The sequence below is a fragment of the Neolamprologus brichardi genome, chromosome 9 (genome assembly GCF_056152115.1).
Source record: "Neolamprologus brichardi isolate AB-2024 chromosome 9, ASM5615211v1, whole genome shotgun sequence".
Taxonomy (NCBI): Eukaryota; Metazoa; Chordata; class Actinopteri; order Cichliformes; family Cichlidae; genus Neolamprologus; species Neolamprologus brichardi.
Genome location: NC_142112.1, coordinates 2,653,903 through 2,677,733, shown reverse-complemented (window position 1 = coordinate 2,677,733; position 23,831 = coordinate 2,653,903). Strand labels below are relative to the sequence as shown.

General features: G+C 41.1%; 1 protein-coding gene across 1 annotated transcript in view; it reads left to right on the top strand.

The window, feature by feature from the left end:
* plppr5b (phospholipid phosphatase related 5b) overlaps positions 1 to 21,275 on the top strand; it is a 104,390-nt gene extending 83,115 nt beyond the window's left edge. The window contains exons 8-9 of the mRNA XM_087845808.1: positions 8,245 to 8,351; positions 18,136 to 21,275. Of these exons, the coding sequence (XP_087701934.1) occupies positions 8,245 to 8,351; positions 18,136 to 18,232 (204 nt within the window). The 3' untranslated portion in view covers positions 18,233 to 21,275. The remainder of the gene's footprint in view (positions 1 to 8,244; positions 8,352 to 18,135) is intronic.
* The last annotated feature ends 2,556 nt before the right edge of the window (positions 21,276 to 23,831 follow it).

The window sequence follows — 23,831 nt, the reverse complement described above, 5'->3', positions numbered from 1 at the left end:
AAAAACCGTCAAGACACAATGTTGGATTATACAATCGCTATAAAAATCTAAAGAGTTAGGCTGTGCGACTTTTAAAGATACCACTTTGATAAAGTCAGGAACTTAAATACAATCATATACGACACCCTGGGTAAATGCAGAACATCAAATCAAGCATGTGTTAGATTTTAAATACAGTGATAATGGGACAAGTGTCTTCAACCATCATTGGCAGAACGTTGGAATGTGTGCAAAAGCTGATGCATTTAAATCCACTGTATCTGATGTATGTATTAGTGTAGAAAACATATTTGACTCAGTCTGCATACCAAGCAAAAATACAAGTCATGTGTAGCATGAGTCCAATGTTAGGACACTTTGATCTAACTTCTACTACAGTGTTCTGGATCGTACAGTGCCTTGAGAAGTCCCGTAGCTGATCACACATGTTTCAGATCACCAAAGAAATGTATAATATTATACAAAGATAACACAAGTAAATACAAAATGCAGTTTGTACAACTGGCCTATATGAAAAAGCAGCCCCCCCCCCCCCCCCCCCGTAAAATTAATAACTGGTTGTGTCACTGATGCATATCAAGCAATTTTCACTTTTTCACGTAGAATCTCGTAGGCTTGCATACCTGAGCTTCTTTCCATGAATAAATCAATCATCATTTAAAAACATTTTGTATTTACAAAATGTATTTGCATTAAAATAATGCAAACAACATTCTGGGAGCAATGTTTCATCCTATATTGATCTGCCACTTCCATAAGAAATAAATTAATGAAGGAGGTAGAATCTAAAAATCTGCACTGAAACCCAGACTGTTGATTTGGTACATCTGGTCTGCTTAATAAGAGTTAAATGTGACATGAGAGGAGTCATCTACAATCACTCTGCAGAGTAAATGCATCAAAGTATCAAATTAAAAACATGTTATGCTGCTAACAGTCAGTACAGCACACTGTAGTGCAACAGGAAGTCACCGATTGGGTGAATTCTGTGTGTGGGTTCGTGGTGCATCGGGCTGCACCAACTGACAGTAAATTTTAATCAGGATGACACAGCTCAAGTGGAAATTATTCCATGAAGTGTGTTACGGGAGCCATCAGAGGCTCTACAGGTTCCTCTCCACAGTATGGACAACCTTGTGTCACCCCCACATGCAGCACATATACCATATTTCCCTGTCTGTCGTCAACACACCTCCATACATTGTCCCATCAACTTATTAAACCCTGGCCAATCTATTCCCAGAAACAGGGTAAGCGTTTGGGAGCTAGCAGCAGCCTCAATTCTGTGCTTTCTGTCCTTGTACTTCATTTCCACTGGTACTACAGGATATCAGTGAACATCCCCAATGTACACACTTAATATCCACCTACAAATGCCCCTACCAAAGACCTTCTGGGAACCAGGTTCTGTTGACTCAGGGATTGCCTTTACCCCCTTGTATTCTTTCTTGAACACTGGATATCTCTCCTGGATCAAGGGAAGATATCTGAGACCTGGAGACCTGCACCACCTGGCCATCCTGCATGAGCGGGCACTTATTTCCCTTCTACAGCCACACCACTAATCATACCTCACTGCCATGATGCCCATGTTGAAAATCCTGATTAACCATACATAAATGAGTAAAGCTGCGACATTACATAATAGTCAAAGGAGCTTGCAAAGAAAAGTGTCTGGACTTCTTTAAGTTGCTTGAAGACGTTTCACCTCTCATCCGAGAAGCTTCTTCAGTTCTAAGGTCAAATGGTGGAGAGTCCCAGATATAAACCTAGTGGGAGTTTCCCCCCACAGAGGGACAAAAGGACCCCCTGATGATCCTCTAATCGCCTGAGCCAAGGTGTGGAACTGGGTGTGGGTCCCAATCAGCCAGAGTTTCAGGTGAGTTCATTGTGAAACCTGGCCCCACCTTATCATGCGAATTCCTGAGGTCAGATGGCCCAGGATGTGAGTGGGCGTTAAGGCGTCTGGGGAGGGATCTCAAAACTGGATTATAGATGGCAGAGAGTTGGTGTCGTAAACCACCGCCTCTGTTCAAAGATGGTCGCTCACAGTGGACATAGATGGCTTCTTTCACTCCTCTTTCAAACCATCCATGCGATGGTTTGAAAGAGGAGTGGCTCCTTTTGTCCCTCTGTGGGGGGAAACTCCCACTAGGTTTATATCTGGGACTCTCCACCACTTGACCTTAGAACTGAAGAAGCTTCTCGGATGAAGGTGAAACGTCTTCAAGTAACTTAAAGAAGTCCAGACGCTTTTCTTTGCAAGCTCCTTTGACTACGATGACCTGGATGACTGAGAACCTTCACAGAGACATTACATAATACATAAAAGTTATTTCATGTAATGACTTTTAAAACTATTTGCATCATCTCCGTTTATTGTTAACATGCGTACATCAGCAAATGCTAGCTGTATCAAGGGAACCACCAGGACTCCATCACATGACAGTATATATATATATATATATAATTAAAAACTAGTAACGTGAGGTGATTTAATAAGGAATATAATGAAAAAAAATAACATTAAAGGGAAAACATGAAACATCATATAAAAAAAAGTTCTCAGCAGTTAAATTGCTGCGCCCGCCTCTGGTCATTGTGGTCAGGGGCTCCATGCTGGCTTCTGCCCACCTGCAGCTCATCCTCGACCGGCATTCTTTGCTACATCATATCCTAATCCATAGCATGATCAGCACCTTTGGCTGGTGGTTATGCTTAGGTTAAATCTACTGGCAGAAGAGAGCCAGCTGAGGTGTTTGGCAGAGTGGAGTTAGGCAAGGTTCATTTACTCAATCACAGCAATCAGTGAATGTTCTGCTCCCTCTGTTCCCTAAAGGTTTGCAAACCCCAAGAATTGCTGAAGCTGTATCCTGTTTTGGGGGTACTTCTGAAATTCTGACTCCATGTTCAGACCATGGAAATCAAGAAAATCAGATTTATCCTCTTTTTTTTCTACAAAGAAGAAATCCAGAGAATAGGGACGGATTATACGAGCAGCTAGTGAGTCTGTGGTACTTTCTCCAAAGCCTCTCGTTCATGTTTTATGAGACTGTACACACATCTTGAAAACAACAGAGCATCGGGAAGCAGATCAATAGAGCAGTCATATGGCCGGTATGGAGGGAGAGAGAGAAAGAGCTGTGTTTACTGAAAATGTCAGCTAGCCCATGATATACACCAGGGACAAAAGACAGATCAGGCAGGTAGACAGGCTAGGAACACAAACTAACTTTAAACAGTTTTGGTGACTACTGAGACTCCAGCCAGAGATACAATTATTTTTCCAATCTATATTTGGGCTATGAGTGTTAAGCCAAGAGTCTTCAAGAACCAGGGGAGTGTTAGGATCATTGAAAAGGAAAAAACTAATTTGGTACAATGCTCTAGCTCTAATTTGGCACTTTTTTTACTCTACCTGAGCACTCGAAGCAACTTGCCCCATTCACTCATGCACTTCTTCATATGCTTTTTTTGTTGTTGTTATAAATATGTGCTTTCTATCTAATATTTACGCTCCAATGGATGCAGCCAGGAAATGAACTACCAACCTTGTGATTACTAGATAACCTCTACTACCTGAGCTACAGCCACTCTTTTTTTGAACATGATTGCCAGACAAAGCGAGACAGAGACTGATCAATAAAATTCTGTTCGGCGTCTCAGTCACCAAATTCTTGGACTAAATGGGTGCGATTGTTGACAACTAGTTTAGCAGGCACCAAAAGTCTTGGTAGGGAAGTGTCACTGTTTATTTTGCCCACCAGTATCCCAGCAGTTACTCACAGACAACACACTGGACATCAAACAGGGCTATAGGGTTAAACCACTACCAAACCTGGGGAAGTCTAACCACACATTACTGTTTTTGATCCTGGCATGTATCCCACTCATCAAAACTGCTACAGAAATATCACAAAGACAGTCAAAACTTGGCCAGACGGAGCCTCTTAGCAGTTGTAGGAATGTTTCAGCAAGACATACTGGGATATTTTAGAACACCCGGACCTGGAAGTGTTTTGTGACAGTGTACTATGCTACATCAGGAACTGCATAGACATTGTCACAGAGGATAAACACATTTGAATCCATCCCAACCAGAAGCCCTGGATGATCTGGGAGGTCCAGAGCCTGCTGAAGGAGAGGAACACCGCCTTCAAGTCTGGTGACGTGACTCTATACATCAAAGCCTGTGCCAACCAGAAGAGAAGCATCCATGAGGCAAAGTCAGACTACAAGAAAAAGATTGAAGAACACATGGACAGCAATTAAAGCAAGCAGGTCTGGCAGAGGAACTGACCCTCTACTTTGCCCGGTTTGAGGTGGGATCATAAGAGGCAGCTGGATCCTATCCTGATACCATCAAAAGTCCCATTCTCACAGTGGAGGAGCACAATGTGAGGTGCATGCTGCGTGCTGTCAAACCTCGGAAGGCAGCTGGATCTGACGGCATCTCACGTACTGAAGGACTGTACAGGCAAACTGGAGGGGGTCTTCACGAGGATATTCAACCAGTTCCTGTTTTAGTCGGTTGTCCGACCCTGCTTGAAGTTGTCTGTCATCGTCCCTCTGGTCAAAAAACAAACAATCACCAGTTTCAATGACTACGGGCCAGTAGCTTTGACTCCTGTGGTGATGAAGTACTCATCAGGAACCACATTATGTTCTTCATTTCTACCACATTCAATCCATACCAGTTTGCCTACAGAGATAATAGGTCTACTGATGTTACTGTGGCCACAGCTCTCCATGCTGTTCTGTCCCACTGGCCACACTCCACTTGCCTTTGGCCAATGAGACCACCTACAGGGATGAGGTGGAGCATCTGACAGTGTGGTGTAGAAAACACAACTTGTGCCTATACACTGCAAAAACCAAGGGGCCTGTTGTGGACTTCCGCTTCTTGGGAGTCAACATCAGCGAGGATCTGATCTGGGAAATGCACACTGCTGAGGTAATGAAGAAGGAAAGAGACTGCTTTCTGAGCATTCTCACAAAGAATAACATCCCTGAAAAATGGTTGGTGTCCTTCTATTGCTGCACAGTAGAAAGAATCCTGGCATTTTTTCAAGCTACACAGTAGCACAGAAGAAAGAGCTCCACAGGGTTATCCAGATATAGTCAGCCATCTTCTGCTCTCACTTGAAGAACTGCACAGGTCTCAAGAACATTAATGAAATCCTTTATTAAAGAGACCCAACTTACCCTGGTCATGTACTGTTTGAACATCTACCTTTAGGAGGATACCTAGGTATTTAAAGAAAAATGCACCCTTAGAGAGCAAACGTTTCTTAGGAGGAAAGATGGCCAGAGGTTCTTGTAATCTTCAGGCAGCATTGCATTAAAAACAGGCATGATTCTGTTGTGGATATCACTGCATAGACTCACAAGCATTTTCAGAAATCATTATCTATGATTCGCTGTGCCATTCAAAGGTTAAAGCTCTGTCACACAAAGAAAAAGCCATGTTCAAAAATGATGCTAATCTTTTTTTTATGGTAAATGTTCTATGTTTAATTGTGAAAAGAAGATAGGTTTATGTGATTTTAAAATTATTCTATTATTTGTATTAATATTTTGCACTTAAAAAAGAGTTATGTATTTGCACACTGATCCCCTATAGTTGGAGCAAACCCTGCAGTCCCCCATTTTAAAGATAGGAACCACAATCCCAGTGTGTCAATCCAGAGATGCTGCCCCATATCTCCACGCAACATTGTGGAGGTGTGTCAACCACAACAGCCCTACAACATCCAATCCTCAACTGAAGTCAGAAGTGCTCCAAGCACACTATGCACAATATGGATACAGCACCGCTTTACTCTCTGGAGTCACCTGACAGTTTGCCTGAATCACTTTGAGTCAATCCAAAAGTCTTTTTCTGTGGCCTCACAAAACTTCTCCCCACCCCCGAGTTTCTGCATTAAGTCCTGCCCGAGCAAGGTGCGCTTGGCCTGCTGGTACACATCGGCTGCCTCCGAAGTCCCACAGATTAGCCTTTCTCCACCTGATGCTGCCCTTAATCTGGTTCAGGGGTTACCACCTCAACAGGCACCAACCACCTTGCGGTCGCAGCTCAGTGCAGCAGTACATCAGTAAGGTGCTACACATAGTCCATGGTCCATTCAGATGCAGTTCTGTCTACATCACAATACTGTTGAAGCTCTGCTGGAGGTGGGCGTTAAAGATGTCTCGGACAAGGGGCTCTGCTAGGCATTCCAAGTGCACCTTCACTGTATGTTTAGATGTTTCAGGTCTGTCCAGCATCCTGCCCCGCCACCTGATCCAACTCACCACCAGGTGGGGATCAGCTGACAGTTCAGTCCCTCTCTTCACCAAAGTATCCCGAACATTCGGCCACAGATCTGGTAATAAGAATACAAAATCAATCAACGACCTGCGGCATGGGTTATCCTGGTGATATGTGCATTTGTGGGAAAACTGTGGTTTGCACAGAAGTCCAATAACAGAACACCGCTTGGGTTCTCACCAAGGGCATCTTCAGACTAGGACAGAGTCAAGCCCCAGACTCTCATCCTAACACACTAGCTCAGGCTCTTTCCCCAACAGAAAGGTGACATTCCATATCTCAATCGCAAGCCCTCATGCACCCCAGGGGCTTGGCCACCACAGGGGTTTTGCCCACAAGGATTTGTGACCTGTAGTTAGGATTGGTCCGCCAGGGGCACCGCGCTTTGCTGCCTGGCACATGTTGCACCTGATCCCTACAGCGCCTTCTGCAGGGGATGGGCCTACAGGAGGGTGGGCCTATGCCTCTTCTGCCCCTGACTGGGCCCCATGGGATGAGGCCCAGCCAACAGGCGCTCACCTCCCCAGGCCCATCTCCAAGGCCTGGCACTGGTAACACTATCCCAGGCAGGGCCAACTGTTGTCTTGACGTGACATATATAATCACTGTTTGTCTGGCCCCTCACCCTGGACCCTACCAGGGGGCAAAAGCCCCCCGACCTGGGAACCCAGGGAAACATAAACCCCCTGCACATCCTGTCATGTTCGGGTCAAATCTGAACGATTTACAAATGAAAAAACTCATAAACATTGTGTTTTACATCCGATTGCCTCGAGGCCTTATGACGTCCTCCAAACTATGCACTTGAACATATAAAAGTGATGAGCACCTCTTTCGTTGAATTTTGAGTGTTTTGTCACACCTGTGGTGTTCCCGGTCAAAAGTCACCGCCATAGAAAATGAATGGGAATCCTCCCACCCCCCCTTTGGCCTCTGGCCCCCTGAATGTCCCACTGAATGACCACTGAACGACTCATTGAACTGAGTTTGGTGGTGGAAAATGTCTCTTATGTTTTTTTTAGAGCTGTTAAAACTAACCGGTGAATTTTGACCGGGAACACTAAAGTAAGGGGGTGGGGGTGAACACAACCAGAGGGTTAATAGTAACTGATCTTTAATGTCCTCAAATCAAATGAGAGTAGTATATTTTTTTGTTTCTTAAAGACACTTAATGAATAATTAAAGGAAAAGCTACCACTTCCAGCACTACTGTCACCAAAACCTGTTACAGTAGTTAACTACTAACTAATTCATTTTTAAACTAATGTTTAAAGCAAAGGGCAGATTTGCAGACAGGTGTGAACAAAAATGCAAAGCTTTAGGTAGGCTATTTTCAGAGTCCAGAATTACAGAATCCATTGTAAGGAAACCAAAATACACAACGCTTCTTTAACAGGCAGGGACATGCGGGTTTGATAACAGAAACCGAGACAAAGACTGAGTTGAAGACAACGTTATTTATACACAAAAGGATAATCAGAGCATTGGACAAGGGAGGGTAACAAGGTGCAGCTGAAGATAATCAAATGCGATTTGGGGTGGGGGAGTGGGCAAACCTGACTCATTAGGATAAGAAGAAAACACTGAGGGAACAATATAAACTGTAGTGTAAACTGGAACTAATAAACTAATAAGGCTCAGCATATATGAAAATCTAACAATTAACAAGAACCAAACTAAGAACCAAACAGAGAACATATTAAATAAGGAATTCAAAATCCAGAAATCATGAAATAATCAGCAGCACTGACAGAATTATTCTCTGTTTACACTGTGACCCATTAGTTGTACATTTTGATACAAAAACTAGTATCAAAATCTCAGTGTTGGATGTTGCCATTTGTTTTGTTTTTTTGTTTGTTTGTTTTTTTGCCATTTGTTGCCACTTGTTGCCACACAGACACACACTCATGAACACATTGCTGCTGCTGCAGGAGACGGATGATGAGGATGAAGGCTCTTGCAACATTAAGGAGTGCCTCGAGGCCTTCCTGCGCTGGCTGCGAGGTCTCAGCTGGTTCAAGTGGCTCAGCAACAAAAGGCAAATAAATTACTCTGTGAAGTGATGTGAGCTCTGCCAGATTCAATGTCACACTTCCTTCTGTTCTTTCTTTGGCTAATATTTTGCTGTAGCTATCGTTCAGTCTGAGTGCTTTCTGTTTTACACCTACAATAAAAGAACCTACTTTTGGCTGCCCCCTGTCACAAGAGGTCACTCTGCATGTTTGATGTGTCTGACTGTATGTTTGGGCTTTTCCTTTTGCTACTGTTTGAACTTGGATCTGTTTAGATGCTTCTCCAAATGTGGCCCATACCCACATCTTTCTATGGGCCACACTTGGCCTTCTTTGGTGGCTCACTCATATGAAAAGTGTCTGTTTTTTTTTTGTCTTAAATGTTACAAAGTTCTCTGGTACTTATATTTAGAAAAGTTGCATTGAATCATGTAACACAAAATGTTCCGCATTATTATTGCTGAACTCCATAACCCTCATAAATCCCTCTAAATGCTGTTATTGGATTTATTTATAACATAGTGGTTCTTGTGAATAATGTGGGATTAAGTACCATAGTAGATATTATACACAAGTGGCTATTCCAAGTACACTGAAAATCATTGTATTACAAAAATTTGTGGTGTCCCAACAGAAGTTTTCCAGGATTTACAAAGCTGAACCATTTTCAGCCCACAGAAGCTGTTTAAAGCTGAAGCATGACAGCAGTCGGAATAATTTACTGAGGAAGAAATTTAGGAGTTGCTACAACCCCAGTTCCAGAAACTTAAAATTAAAAGAAAATAAAAATAGTAGAGTGCAGTGATTTTTTTTAATACCATAAAATACCTCTGTGCAACAGGACCAAAAACATTTGGAGCCCCCATGATCTTCAGGGCTCCCTCAGGCAGCAATTCATTTAAAAGGCACTATTCTGCCATGATGCTGCACAGTGGAAAACATAATCCTAATTCGACTTTTAGAGGACAGCAAGAGAAGTGTGCATGTCGGTGGGAGAAGGTAATGTCGAGCAGGGGATATGCATCCATCAAGATAGAAATATGCAATATGGTAGAAAATGCAGAAACCAGATAGACGAGAAGCAGGTCAGACGAGGGGCTCCAAAAGCTGGGAGAGCAACCACAGTGCTGCAGGACCGGGCTGAGTCATCTGAAACAGGTGAGGGATGGAGAAGGTACCCAAACAGATGACCGAGGCAAACAGCAAAACCTTAATGCTTTGCAGCAACTGTTGGAGGTGATATATAAGGGAACTGCCAAGAGCAAGCTCAACAGCCTTTGGAAGTTCATCTTCGAGGTCTGCAGAGAGATGTTTGGTGAGCTTAGGAGGAGTGAGCCCACAGCCCCAAGGAAAGGCAGAAGAGAAAGAGATGGAACAACTGACCAAAGACTGACGCCAACTCCGTGGGAACTGTAGGAAAGCGACACCCCATGACAAAGCCAGCTTGAAGGAGCTGTGGGACAAGCTCAAACAAAATCACGCCAGGTTGCAGAGAGTGGAGAGAATTGGAAAGAGAAGGACAAAGTAAGAGGAAGAGAGAACTAGAGCTTCATCAGGGATCCCTTTGGGCTTGCTTGAGAGTTGCTGGATGAAAAGAGGAGTGGCAACCTAATCATCAATAAGGAGGAGCTAGAGTGATACATCAAGAAGCAGGAACTCCTGCAACACTTGAGGGAAGATGAACAACAACGCGTTTCGGCTTGTGGCCTTCATCAGGGTCATAATAAAACATTGTAAAAAAATTGCTTAAATACAAGACAGGAAACAGAAAAAAATTCAAATTAACCAGTCAAAACTTCATAGATAGATCAGCTGACATACACTCAAAAAAATGAAATTGGGTGGTTGTTAAATTTACAAAATTCAAACTTGTAATGTGAACAAAATAATTTCATGTTTCTGTGGTGAACGTAATTAAATCATGTAGGATCTGCATGAAATCCAGCAACGTAATTTGTTCTTGTTGAGATGACAGGATACAGTAAGAGTGGTTAGTTGCCTGGATTCACAAAATTCACAAGATCACACAAGAGTTCAAACCACAGGAAAATCACTGGGTTAGAAGAGACACACAACCATACACACACTACGTATATGCCTCAGCTATTTATTGTGGTTTTTAAAATTCTATATAAAGCCTTGTAATCATAGTTTCCCTATGTTTTTGAAGTCTAGATTGACAGCTTGGTGGCACAGTGGTTAGCACTGTGGCCTCGCAGCAAGAAGGTCTTGGGTTTGCAGTGGGTTCTCTCTGGGTGCTCTGGTTTCCAGTTAAAGTCATGCAGTAATTAGGGTTAAGTTAATTGGTGTTTTCTAAAATATCTGTGAACATGAGGGCAAATGGTTGTCTGTCTCTCTGTGATAGACTGGTGACCTGTCCAGTACTCTGACTCCCACCCTGTCACTGGGTCCCGGCCTCACTGCAACCCTGGTAAAGATAAGAGAATGGATGAAGTGCAAGTTATTATAAATCCATTAACATTTTATGTTAACCAAACTCTAGACTTTGTTGAACACTCCAAAAAAATAACTCTTTAAATGAACTCAGAATAAATGGATTTCTATCACGAATAAGCATGTTTTGTTGCACTAACGTCATTTGCATGGGTTGGATCAAATCAATTAAATTAAGTTGGACTGTAGTAAAACAGTTGATTCATCATTAATTAATCAAGTTAGTCCAACTCAAGTACATTAAGTTGGAATAACAGAATTGCATAATGCTAAAATAAAGCAATTTAATTATGTGGAAATTCTTTGATTTTTTTTGTTCATTCATAGAGTTATTTTTTTGAGTGTATAATAGGCAAGGCATTTTTTTATTATTATTTTAACCAAAGAAGGAGTAGCGTTCTAGACATCTCCCCCCCCCCTCCTCATCAGTAATGATCTAGTCCGGTATTTACTTGGGCGTGACTTAGCCAATTAACCAATACCTACCTATTATATGTCAGCTGACCTCTCTATGAAGTTCTGACTGGTTAATTTGAATTTTTTTCTGTTTCCTGTCTTGTATTTAAGCAATTTTTACAATGTTTTACTATGACCCTGATGAAGGCCACAAGCCGAAACGCGTTGGTCAATTATTAAAGTTGTTCATCTTCCCTCAAGTGTTGCTGGAGTTCCTGCTTTGTGAATTCTTTCATCCTCTCCATGCATTTTTTTGCTGTGATACATCAAGAGCCAGTACAGTGACGATATCTCCCTGATATCTCCCCTCCTAAACTGCAAGAAGTGGAGGAAAGTTTCACAAGTTTTATAAAAACTGCCCCCAGGTGCCCAGAGCACTGTGGAAGTTGATTAAAAAAAACAGCCAGGAGGGAGCAACAGAAATCGAAGCAACCTGCATAGGTGCTTCACTGTGGAGTGCTTCACGCCATGATGGCAACAGGGACAACAAGGAATAGTTATAAGATATGTCATCTTATGTTCCTGTATACTATGCCGGCCACTTGGTTATGGCGTTCCATGTATGCTGTGCCTGCTAGCATCTTGCACCCTGCTGTTATGTGCTGGATTGTCTCAGGGGCATCTTTACACAGCCTGCACCTGGGGTCTTGCCTGGTGTGATAGGAACAAGCTCTGAGCACAAGCTCCATAGAGGCTGGCGTCTATGCTGCCATGATTAGTGCCTCTGTGCTGTCTTTCAATCCAGCTTTGTCCAGCCACTGGTAGGATTTCTGTCAGCCACCTCCTCTATCTGCTGGTGTTACATACCGTGCAGGGGCCTGTCCTTCCATGATGGTTCCTCCTCTCCCTCCTCTTTCTTGGGTTTCTGCTGCCTGAGGTGTTCACTGAGCACGTGGTCAGTTGGGGCCATCTTCATGATGTATTCGTGGATGTTCGTTGTCTCATCCTGGACCATGGTGCTGACACTCACCAGTCCCCGGCCTCCTTCCTTCCGCTTAGCGTACAGCCTCAGGGTGCTGGACTTGTAGCCAGTCTTGTCAATGATCTCACTGAGGGGGTTCAGGCCTATGCAGAGCAGCAGTGCAGACAGAGCATCTCCTTGGTAGATCGCGCACTTGATGGTGACTTGTGCTATGGGCTTGAAGTTGACCTCCAGTTTGTCCGTCACATCCCCATTGAGTTCCTGATGAAGGCTCTTTTCGTCAACTAGCAGCTGGTTCATTTGTGCCGCTCGGCGCTCATGGAATACAGTCAGCTTCTTCAGCCAGTAGGCGTAAATCATGCGGGTGCCTGGTGCTGTCCAACTCGTCATACTGGAGAACCGTTCTTAGATGTCTGCCACTGTGATGGTTACTGGACTCTGTTCAGGGAGTTTGCTGTGGTCTGCCCTCAGATCCACTAGCCACTGAGCATCGCCGTTATGGGTTGCATCCTTCTCCCATATGCTCTTCCAGTATTGTTCCGTCTCCAGCCTTGGTGGTGCTGTTCTCATATTGTTACCCTGCCACTGAGGATATACTTTGGATGGCTCTTTGGAAAACAGATGGTTTATTCTACTGCCTTCGACCTCTCTGGTGTACCTCTTCAAGCAGCTGGCCAAGGCTGTGAGTCGTTGCTTGGCAGTTTCCAAGGCCTCAGGTACGGACAGCTTCCTGTACATCTTAGTCACCTTCTTTGTCGCACTTTCTGCAGCGCCGATATTTGGATAACCTCCACCGTGCTACTTTGATCCAAGCCTCTAGTCTCCTTCTCCTTGGAGGGTACTGCTTCTTATGGCTGTTTAACTTGTAGCCAAGCATCTCAGTCATTCAGTGATATATGCTGCTGCATATACATATATATATGTATATATGTATGTGTATATGTATATATATATATATATATATACATATACACATTGGTTCCTCGTTTATCGCTGTAGTTACGTTCTAAAAATAACCCTCGATGGGTCGAATCCACGAAGTCCACTGTTATAGAATGAAACCAAAAAGGCACCCACGGCAGCCTTTGGTGGTGCAAACGTTTCATCGACACTGTTGTGTTTGTTGGGGAGAAAATTTACAAACATACAGTGCAGCACTTCAGAGTCACACTGCTAGCAATCGAAGATTTATGTAAATTTGACAAGCTGCACACATTCTGTACTGTACAGGAGACACGGTGCAAGATTGTTTGACAATGGTCTACAGCCAATCAGGACACAGAACACAATAAGCTGTAAAAAAAACCCCCAAAAAAACAGAAAAATAAATCCGCGAAACATTATGCAAATTATGCACAGAATTCGATTTGATTCTTCAGTTTTGATGCGTGTGAGTCTTTTGGGCACGTGTTGAAGTGCACTCACTGAGCTTGCTGTGTCTTTTCATTTCCTCTAAGACACGCATTTAAGAGTGAAATGTAGAATATACACCACCCCTATCTGATGATTCAGTTCACAATTTCCAGCTGAGAGTGTGTACTTGCCTGAGAAAGAGCACCAAATCTCACTCTCTCACCTCAGCCACGACAGCCTCTGCGGAAAATTGCCTGCTCTAAAAATAGCACAGTCTAAAGATGCCTGGAAGCTAAACGAGCCACAATAAACAAAATGCCACTGCAGGAGGCAACCTTTGAGTCGCGGAAATGAGGCCCACGCTTCTCTTTTCTCTTTTGCTTGAATCTTTAAAGCAGTGACATCACTTTAAGTCTGCAACACAGAGAATAATTTACCTCAAAGATAAATGAGTGGAACAGGCTAATATTTTGTCCTGACCTCTAAATCTATGAAAACAGATTACCTTTAGTACAGTATACAAGGGGAATCCTAATTTTATTAGAAACCTGACCGGAGAAAACTACCAGATATCTCCTCCAATATAAATGCTCACAGGTCTCTGTAGTCAAGGAGGATAAAAGAACCATATTAGCTGTACAGTAGAAATGCATCTGTAGGAATGACTGGCTTAGGCTCTGTGTCATAGTCTACTTCCTTAAAGCTCTCCTGGACAGTAACAAGAAGTCTCAGCAGTAATGTTCTAAGCACACTTTATAACAACCAGTCCTCTGGTATCAGACTGACTTTTGATATAATATTAGTCCAATCCAACTTTATTTATATAGCACTTTAAAAACAACAAAGTTGACCAAAGTGCTTTCCAATAATAAATCAGAGACAGCAGTTAAAAACCATACACCAAGCAGACAAAGAAGCAAATATAAATAACAATGAAATAAATACATGAATGAAAAAGAAGATAAAAATAAATCAGTATATATATTAAATAACAAAACATGAGTAAAATAGACAATAAGATATATATATATATAATAAATATGATTAACAAAATAAAAGGATTAAGAGTGACCAACAGCTAAAACTGACTACAGGTTGACTCTGGTACTACTCCTAAAAAGCCTTTGAAAAAAGGTGTGTTTTTAAAGTGATTTAAACATTTCAAGTGTTGGTGCATTTAGGTGCAATTTAACCCCACTTTATCTTTAGGTGAAGTCTTTTTTCCCCAAGCACACCAAACGAGTTTACAAGATAATAGGTCAAAGGTTACCATAGTTGTCATAAGTTTCTTATCCCGACACACTGGGTATCATAATATCATCCGCATCTTCAAAGGGAAGAAGACACATTAGTGTCTTTACGTTTAGGCTTTATTTTTCCTGCTTTTAGCATAAAGTAATCCATTCACTGTGATAATGTCAAGGTGTCTATCAAAACACCTGCTGTCCTAATCGTCTGCCTTTTTTCTTTTGTTCTTCTCAATAATAAGCCAATAATGCTGTTTTCTTGGGAGCACTATCCCCCAACCAACCTACTGCTCTATTCAGTTACACAATGACAGTTTTTTAAATTTGATTCAATTCAATTCTGTTTTATTTATATAACACCAAATAACAACAGTTATATTAATGTATAACTATAAACTATAAAATTCCAGGATCTGGCGAAGTTTAAAACAGTGCAAATAATATATAAGGCAAGGAAAGGGATGCTCCCAATCGAAATAAGTAAATGGTTCTTAGAAAGAGAAGGGAGGTATAATTTTAGAGGGAATTTAAAATTACAAAGAGTAAGAACAACATTGAAAAGGATGTCTATTTCAATAGCGGGAGTTAAATTCTGGAATGAGTTAAAAGAAGAAATAAAGGTCAGTAGTGATAGTGATTGTTTTAGTTGAACATGAGAAAATATTTTTTTGTGATGTTATGTTCTAAGTTGAAGGCGTTGTAACGTTTTTGTTGTTCAAATTTAGATGATGAGGATGTAAACCTGAGGGGGTAGGGCTAAATAAGTATATACTTCTGCCTACTCCTTTTCAAACAACTGCATGGAAAGATTTTATGAAACGTTGGTGAATGTATATGTTTGAAATAAAAAAGAACTGAACTGAACTGAATGTTGTAGGTAAACACTCTACAATAATACACAGAAAACAGAGAAACCTATAACAATCCGATGACCCTCTATAAGCGAGCACTTTGGCGTCTTTTTGGATATGTTTCAAACCACTGCAGCGTAGTACCTTTAATATCTAAAGCACATGCTAATCACCGTATTAAAACATTATGGGCAACAGTATTAGGACAAGCACAGAGATGAGTCCACTGTCAGAGGCCATAAGAAGATCATTTGTAACCTTCACTAAAGCTGTTTCTGTGCTGTGATGGGCTCTGAAACTTTAGCAAAGCAAAAGCTGTGGTCTACCATCACTGCACAAATCAAAATATTATTACACTGGTGTGATCCCACCTCTAAAACACAGTGAATGATACCAGATGTTTATATACAGGCTATATTACGAACATATGGAAATGGTAATTAAACCAAACAGATATGATGACAGGTTTGAAGGAAGAGCTCTCAAACCATTAGAGTAACTTCTGGGCTAGAAAAGCAGGATTCTGTCTCCAACTAACAACTTACTATCATCAAAAAATCTGAGAATTATTATAGATTCAGCAAACCTCTTATTCATTTGTTCATAAATCCTTATGGAGCAAATTGTAAAAGGGGAATAATTTCCCAAATTAACAAGTCTCCAGAATATGAAAACACACTCAAAACAAAGAAAGGGAGAAAGAGAAAGATGGGATAGGAGAATTGGGAGAGGTAGGGAGGCCTTACAAAAGCAGACGATGAACAATGGAAGGACATCTGAGTAGTTCAGTGGGAAAGCACAAAACATATACATGGAAAGAATTTAGCTTGAACAATGTAGCCAAATTATTGTATTACTCCCCAGATGAATGTGCACAATAAAAAAGGTCCAAACTGCAAACCAAAACAAATACAAAACTATTGGATTGAAATACACAAGCAACTAGAAAAGCTATAAATACTTAGCAGAGTTTACAACTGACATTATTCTTTACCAGAAAGAAAAGATATCAGTAAATATATACTGTTTATTCTAATAGCAGCAGCTTTTTTTTTAATTGGTTGGTTTTGGTTTTTGGATTTTTGTATTCACTTGTTGGAGTGACACGTGTTTGAAGTCAGGAAAAGTCAGGAAAGGATAAAATCCCGACAGCTACTGCTAAAAATTAGGAGTTTGGAATTACTGCCCTGTTGCACTAATCTCGTGTCACGTCATGCAAATATACCATCTGTTCTATCAGATCTGCAAGACTGATGGAGAATCATTTATAGAGCAGCATCTCTTTTTGTTTAGATGAGAAACATGTAATTCTGTATATCCACTGTGTTTAGTGAGATTTGCGGGACAAACCCAGCCTTAAACACAGAAGAGAAAATCATTTAGTCAGAACCACTATAGACAAAAGAAAATAGTTTTTTCCCAACTGTAGAAATGTGTCTTTGGGGACGTAGCTCTGTTCTGGAGAGAGCAGTAGCAAAAGCCTAGCACAGTACACACCAGGCAATGAATGTGGGGGGTGGGTGGGTTGCAAAGCAGTTTGCAGATGTGCAACATTTGTATGCAAGCTAACACAGCTTAAATAGCATGCTGTGTATGGAATTTGGCAATCGAATATATAGACGGGTATCAGCTGAACCATCAGCTTCTGCAGACTTGCACTGAGCTGTTCTGCACTGTGCACCAAACTGACTTTGTGACCTGCCTGAACTCACCTGACCTTTACAACCACTGTGGCTCATCAGCCTGGATAGCTGAGGTGAGGTTAGCTTAAAGGCGTGGAGGAAAATCATCACTGCATGAGAAGGTTTAGTTTAACATCTGGATTAATAGTTAGTGAAATCATTTTCCTGACTATGAAAGTCTGAGTTGTGCACCCTGTCCCCTGATTAGCTGTGTGGAAAAAAATCATTATGTAGCCGTCCACTTTTTCCGGTGCTCCATAACTAAACATTAGAAAATCCACTTTGCTTGTGGAGAAACTAATTATCTAAATCAAATCTCAACCATCCACTACTTAATCGTTTTAATGCTTCAGTGGTTCCTAAACAGTGCAGGACTCTATGATATACATTTAGAACCTAATGAGAAGTATTGGAGTTAATGAGGTCATTTTAAGAGAACAACCTAAACATCCTACACCAGGAAAAGCTTTGCAGGCTCATGAATCAGTCATTTACTAATCATGGTAAATTAATTGCAACTGAAATAACTCTTTTACTCAATTGGAGCTCTCCAATTGCTTCGACACATGGACACAGTGAGCCAGGGATCAAGCCTTCTGACTACTAGACGTCCCACAATGTCAACCACCTAATGAATATGAGCCAAAATAAACTTAAATGATCACATATAATGGCTAACTTCACAGGCATTTACTTACATTCAGGTCAAATGCCATTTGTGATGTCTTCTCCGATTTCTACATGTGTATTTAGGAATGCCAAACCAGGTTTATTTTTGAGGCATTCGCCAATTTTTACATCTTTTGTCCTGATTTAGTTTTTTCGCTCTTCCTGCCCCTTTATAGAATCACATCGCCTTCGCTGAGGTCACATGATGTGGAATCGGCTGTGTGGCAGACCCACTGGACGTCCACTGTCTTCACCGTCCAATCCAATTATTAAGAGTGCAGCGCTAAACCCATTCTTAGTGTGTGTCTGGTCTGTGGTATGTTGTTCTTTGTTGTCTTCATCAGGCCCCTGTTTTCACTCGCAATTTCTTGTACTCAAAGAAAAAAGGTTTCTTCTGCTTCCATCTATGCACTTATTCTGAATCGTTGTTGGACTCTCGCCTCCCAAATGAAGCCGAGCAGACTGGGAGACTAGACGATCATGTGACGGACTGGACTGGATACAACATCAGTGCTGCTCAAGTCAAGTACATCATTATTTTATATGTGAAAAAGTATTTTTCCAATAAGATGGTTATAAGGAAAAACTCTCTCTTTCTATATTTTATTACTTCCTTGTGTTGCATCACATTTCTAAAGCAATGCTGTGAGTATTAGAGTGTAACTACTGAGCCTGTATTTATCAAATTAATCACAGTGAAATTTTCAACTTAAATCAGTGATAGAAAATAAACAGACTAAAGAGGAAAGATATACTTTACCAATTCTGATTGCATAAACAAAGTTTCTGAGTATTTAAGACAGTAGAATGATTGACAGATGCAGCATAAAACTGCTAACGTAGCCCCCACAGTGTCTAAAGAGCAGGGTAATGGTGTTTGGGGGATGTTCTCTCATGCTAGTTTCCAACATTTGGGAAGTCCAGTGCTTTGTTGGACCACACATGAAAATTCTCAGAACTTTGATGAATACAGGCTGAAGTCAAAGGAGCAAATAAGGAAAACTGAAGTGTTTTTCATCATGTCTGACTTCTCCAGCCATCCTTAAGGGTTTAAGGTACAACAGTCTATGTGTTTATACAGTATACAGTCAGCTGCAACCAATGACAACAATATACACTCTGACAAAAGTATTTAGGCTTTCTCAGCTGCACCAGACAATCACCCCTCCCTCTGTTTTTGTTTTGTGTCTCTTTGCCTTCGACTTCTCGACTGCTGCTTTGACTTTCTCCTATAAAACTTTGTGATATCGTTTTCAAACCTGCCCTCAACACTTGAAAAGTTCCCAGGAGCTGATATACAAAGCAGAAGAGTTTCAAAAAGACTTAGTCCATAACTGACTAAGATGATGAGCAAACTAAATTTTAAGTTATTATTGTTGAAATGCCCAAGTTTTTCTTTGTTTCTTGTAATTGTAACCAAATTTAGTACGGTGCCTCCATTTATTTCATAGCAAAGTCAGCCACCAAAGCAAAAGCAACATGTCATTACAAGATTGGATAAGTAGAAGAAAATGGATGGTAATGATTGATGATTAAGTAGTAAATATTTGGCATTTAGGCTTAATGAATGAAAGGCGTACATCTGCATTAACTGCTGACTGTCACATGCAAATTTTGATAAAGACATACTTGAAATGATAAAATATCTAAAGATATCTGTTTTCCTTAACAATACTTAAAATAAATCATTAATCTTGTCCCACTTCTGCAGTATTGTAGGTCAGCGTTGTATCCAAGTCCCATTTTTCATCGGTGTTGTCATTGCGGTGTCATTTGTGTTGGGACTCGTTCTTCTTTGTAGCAAAACCATTTCGGGCTTTCTTTGGCATTAAAACACACAAAAATCTTTTGGCCCTTCAAATCTCTATTTTTGTAGTGACGACTAAAGTACTTATTGATGAAGACTGTGAATAAGAACGTTCACAAAACAGCACTTTAAATCAAGCTATGACTTCCCTCGTTGCTAATGAAATGGCCACAAATTTCATAACTGCTTGAAAACAAATCACACAGAATATTTGAGATTTTAAGGAAAAAAACCTGCTCAAATGTATCAGAAGAGCTGCAACACTGTCCCAGTATGCCAAAGGTTGATTCTGTTCATCTGGACGTTTTCAGTGGGAGAAACGTTTCATCTAGGGATGCAACGATACCAATTTTTTCAAACCGATACGATACCGATACTTCGATCTGAGTACTTGCCGATACTGAGTACAAAAACCGATACTTCTACCACACACACACACACACACACACACACACACACACACACACACACACTGCCCGTGGATTTTCTCTTGACATTTTTCATCGCTTTTCCAAAACCTGAGTTAAAGTTGGCTGTTCCACACTGCTGACATTTTGTTTAGCCTAGCTACAGCAGCCTCCAGTTTCTCTTTTTTATCTGGAGCTGCCAGTCTCACTCGCCTAACCCTGTGCCTGTTTAGCATGGGATGTCCCCCTAGTGGCCAATCTAAAAAACTACAACAGAAATGACAAGCCACCCTCTGACTAATGAAATAAGTTAGTATCGGTTCATGGTATCGGTTAACTTTTACGAGTATGAGTACACACACATTTTACAGTATCGGCCCCGATACCCGATACCAGTATCGGTATCGGTGCATCCCTAGTTTCATCACTCATCCAGGTGACTTCTTCAGTCTCAGCTGACTGCAAGGGTGGACCAATTTTTTGGTGCAGCGTGTTTTGGGGTTTCAAAGACAAAAAAACTCAAATGTTGCGATACTCCTGACACATAAAGGGTTTTTGCATAGGCAGCGAGCTGAGGTAACGCAAACATTTCCCCGTCGTGGGATCAATAAAGTCTTATCTTATCTCTTATCTTCTCTACTAGATCATCTGGAGCTTTCTTTAGGCGCCTTTCCAGCTTTGACAAAAGTCCAGCTGGGATAACCACATGTACTCAGGGCCTTCTTGATGTTCTTCTGCCTCCCTGGCTGCTGTGTCAGTGGAGATGGTGTTCGCTCTGTGTTGTAGCGTCCTGATGACGCCCAGTTTGTGCTCCAGTGGATGATGAGAGTCAAACCTTAGATACTGATCCGTATGCGTAGGTTTACGGTACACGTCAGCTTTTAGATTCAATTCAATTCAATTCAATTTTATTTATATAGCGCCAAATCACAACAAATGTCGCCTCAAGGCGCTTCATAGATACAGAGAAAAGCCCAACAATCATATGACCCCCTATGAGCAAGCACTTTGGCGACAGTGGGAAGGAAAAACTCCCTTTTAACAGGAAGAAACCTCCGGCAGAACCAGGCTCAGGGAGGGGCGGGGCCATCTGCTGTGATTGGTTGGGGTGAGAGAAGGAAGACAGGATAAAAGACATGCTGTGGAAGAGAGACAGAGATTAATAACAGACATGATTCAATACAGAGAGGTCTATTAACACATAGTGAGTGAGAAAGGTGACTGGAAAGGAAAAACTCAATGCATCATGGGAATCCCCCGGCAGCCTACATCTATTGCAGCATAACTAAGGGAGGATTCAGGGTCACCTGGTCCCGCCCTAACTATATGCTTTAGCAAAAAGGAAAGTTTGAAGCCTAATCTTAAAAGTAGAGATAGTGTCTGTCTCCTGAATCCAAACTGGAAGCTGGTTCCACAGAAAAGGGGCCTGAAAACTGAAGGATCTCCCTCCCATTCTACTTTTAAATACTCTAGGAACAACAAGTAGGCCTGCAGAGTGGGAGCGAAGTGCTCTAATAGGGTAATATGGTACTACAAGGTCATTAAGATAAGATGGGGCCTGATTATTTAAGACCTTGTATGTGAGGAGCAGGATTTTGAATTCAATTCTGGATTTAACAGGAAGCCAATGAAGGGAAGCCAAAACAGGAGAAATATGCTCTCTCTTTCTAGTCCCTGTCAGTACTCTTGCTGCAGCATTTTGGATTAACTGAAGGCTTTTCAGTGAGTTTTTTGGACATCCTGATAATAATGAATTGCAGTAGTCCAGCCTGGAAGTAATAAATGCATGAACTAGTTTTTCAGCATCACTCTGAGACAAGATATTTCTAATTTTAGAGATGTTGCGCAAATGGAAGAACGCAGTCTTACATATTTGTTTAATATGTGCGTTGAAGGACATATCCTGATCAAAAATGACTCCAAGGTTCCTCACAGTGTTACTGGAGGCCAAGGTAATGCCATCCAGAGTAAGAATCTGGTTAGATACCATATTTCTAAGCTTTTCAGCGCCGAGTACAATGACCTCAGTTTTATCTGAGTTAAGAAGCAGAAAGTTAGTGGCCATCCAAGTCTTTATGTCTTTAAGACATTCCTGCAGTTTAACTAATTGGTGTGTGTTATCTGGCTTTATGGACAGATAGAGCTGGGTGTCATCTGCATAGCAGTGAAAATGTATGCTATGTCTTCTAATGATGCTGCCTAGGGGAAGCATGTATAATGTAAACAGAATTGGTCCTAGCACTGAACCCTGTGGAACTCCATAATTAACCTCAGTGTGTGAAGAGGACTCTCCATTTACATGCACAAATTGGAGTCTATTAGATAGATATGATACAAACCACTGCAGTGCAATACCTGTAATACCTACAGCATGTTCTAATCGCTCTAACAGGATATTATGGTCAACAGTATCGAATGCTGCACTAAGGTCAAGAAGGACAAGCACAGAGATGAGTCCACTGTCAGAGGCCATAAGAAGATCATTTGTAACCTTCACTAAAGCTGTTTCTGTGCTGTGATGAGCTCTGAAACCTGACTGAAACTCTTCAAATAAACCATTCCTCTGCAGATGATCTGTTAGCTGTTTGACAACTACTCTTTCAAGGATGTTTGATATGAAAGGAAGGTTGGAGATTGGCCTATAATTAGCTAAGACTGCTGGGTCTAGAGATGGCTTTTTGAGTAAAGGTTTAACTGCAGCCACCTTGAAGGCCTGTGGTACATAGCCGATTATTATGTCCCCCATTACTGATATTCCCCAACTCTCTGTGAATGGTACTCATGGCTATTGATCAGTGGTCTCTGATCAGTGGTTGTTGATCAATGCTCATGACAATTTGCATATTAATGATCAAGGTACTGACCTCCCAGCCTATTGTTCATCGGTGGGCTGGTTTCAGTCACCTGGATGATGACGAAACGTTTCTCCCACTGAAAACAACCAGATGAACAAAATCAACCTTTTGGGATTTACTTACCTGGATGACTGAGCGTGCATCCATACTATCCCAGCATATTCAAAACAAAAGAGAACTGTAAAAATATGTTAAAACTACAAAAAATGCTTATATGTATATCCTTTCAGTCATATTGTACATTACTGCTTATCTATTTTCTTATGACTGTGCATTGTGTGTGGGTGCGTTCACAATAGATGTTTATTTTATCTCCCAGATAGCTGTTATTGCTTCTTTATCTTATTTAAGTAAAACAGAGTATGTTTCATGTTAATGTTCAAAATTACACTTACATTTTTATACTCTCTGTTCTATTTATATTTCAGTTCTACTGTGTATCCCATTCCTTAAATGACCTTTTTCTGACAAGGGTTACAACCTTTTCTAAACTTGTGATTTTTACCTTTCTCCTCCATGCTGTAGTGATTCTTTACTTCTGGTGGACTACTTTGTATGGACGTCATTGCACCTCTTCAAGTTATTTTTTATATTATTCATGTTCTTCTTTTCAAAACTCTATTCAATTCTTTTCAGATTTTAAGTTAAAACTGTGACCTTTTACACTATAGAAGAAGTTGTTTACAGCCTTTGAATAAAAAACACTAAAAGGACTCAAATCCCCATCTCTTTTTTCGGTTAGGTCTTAATCGTTTTTAATAAAGTATTAATGGTCATACTTGATTAATCATACTTGATTAAGA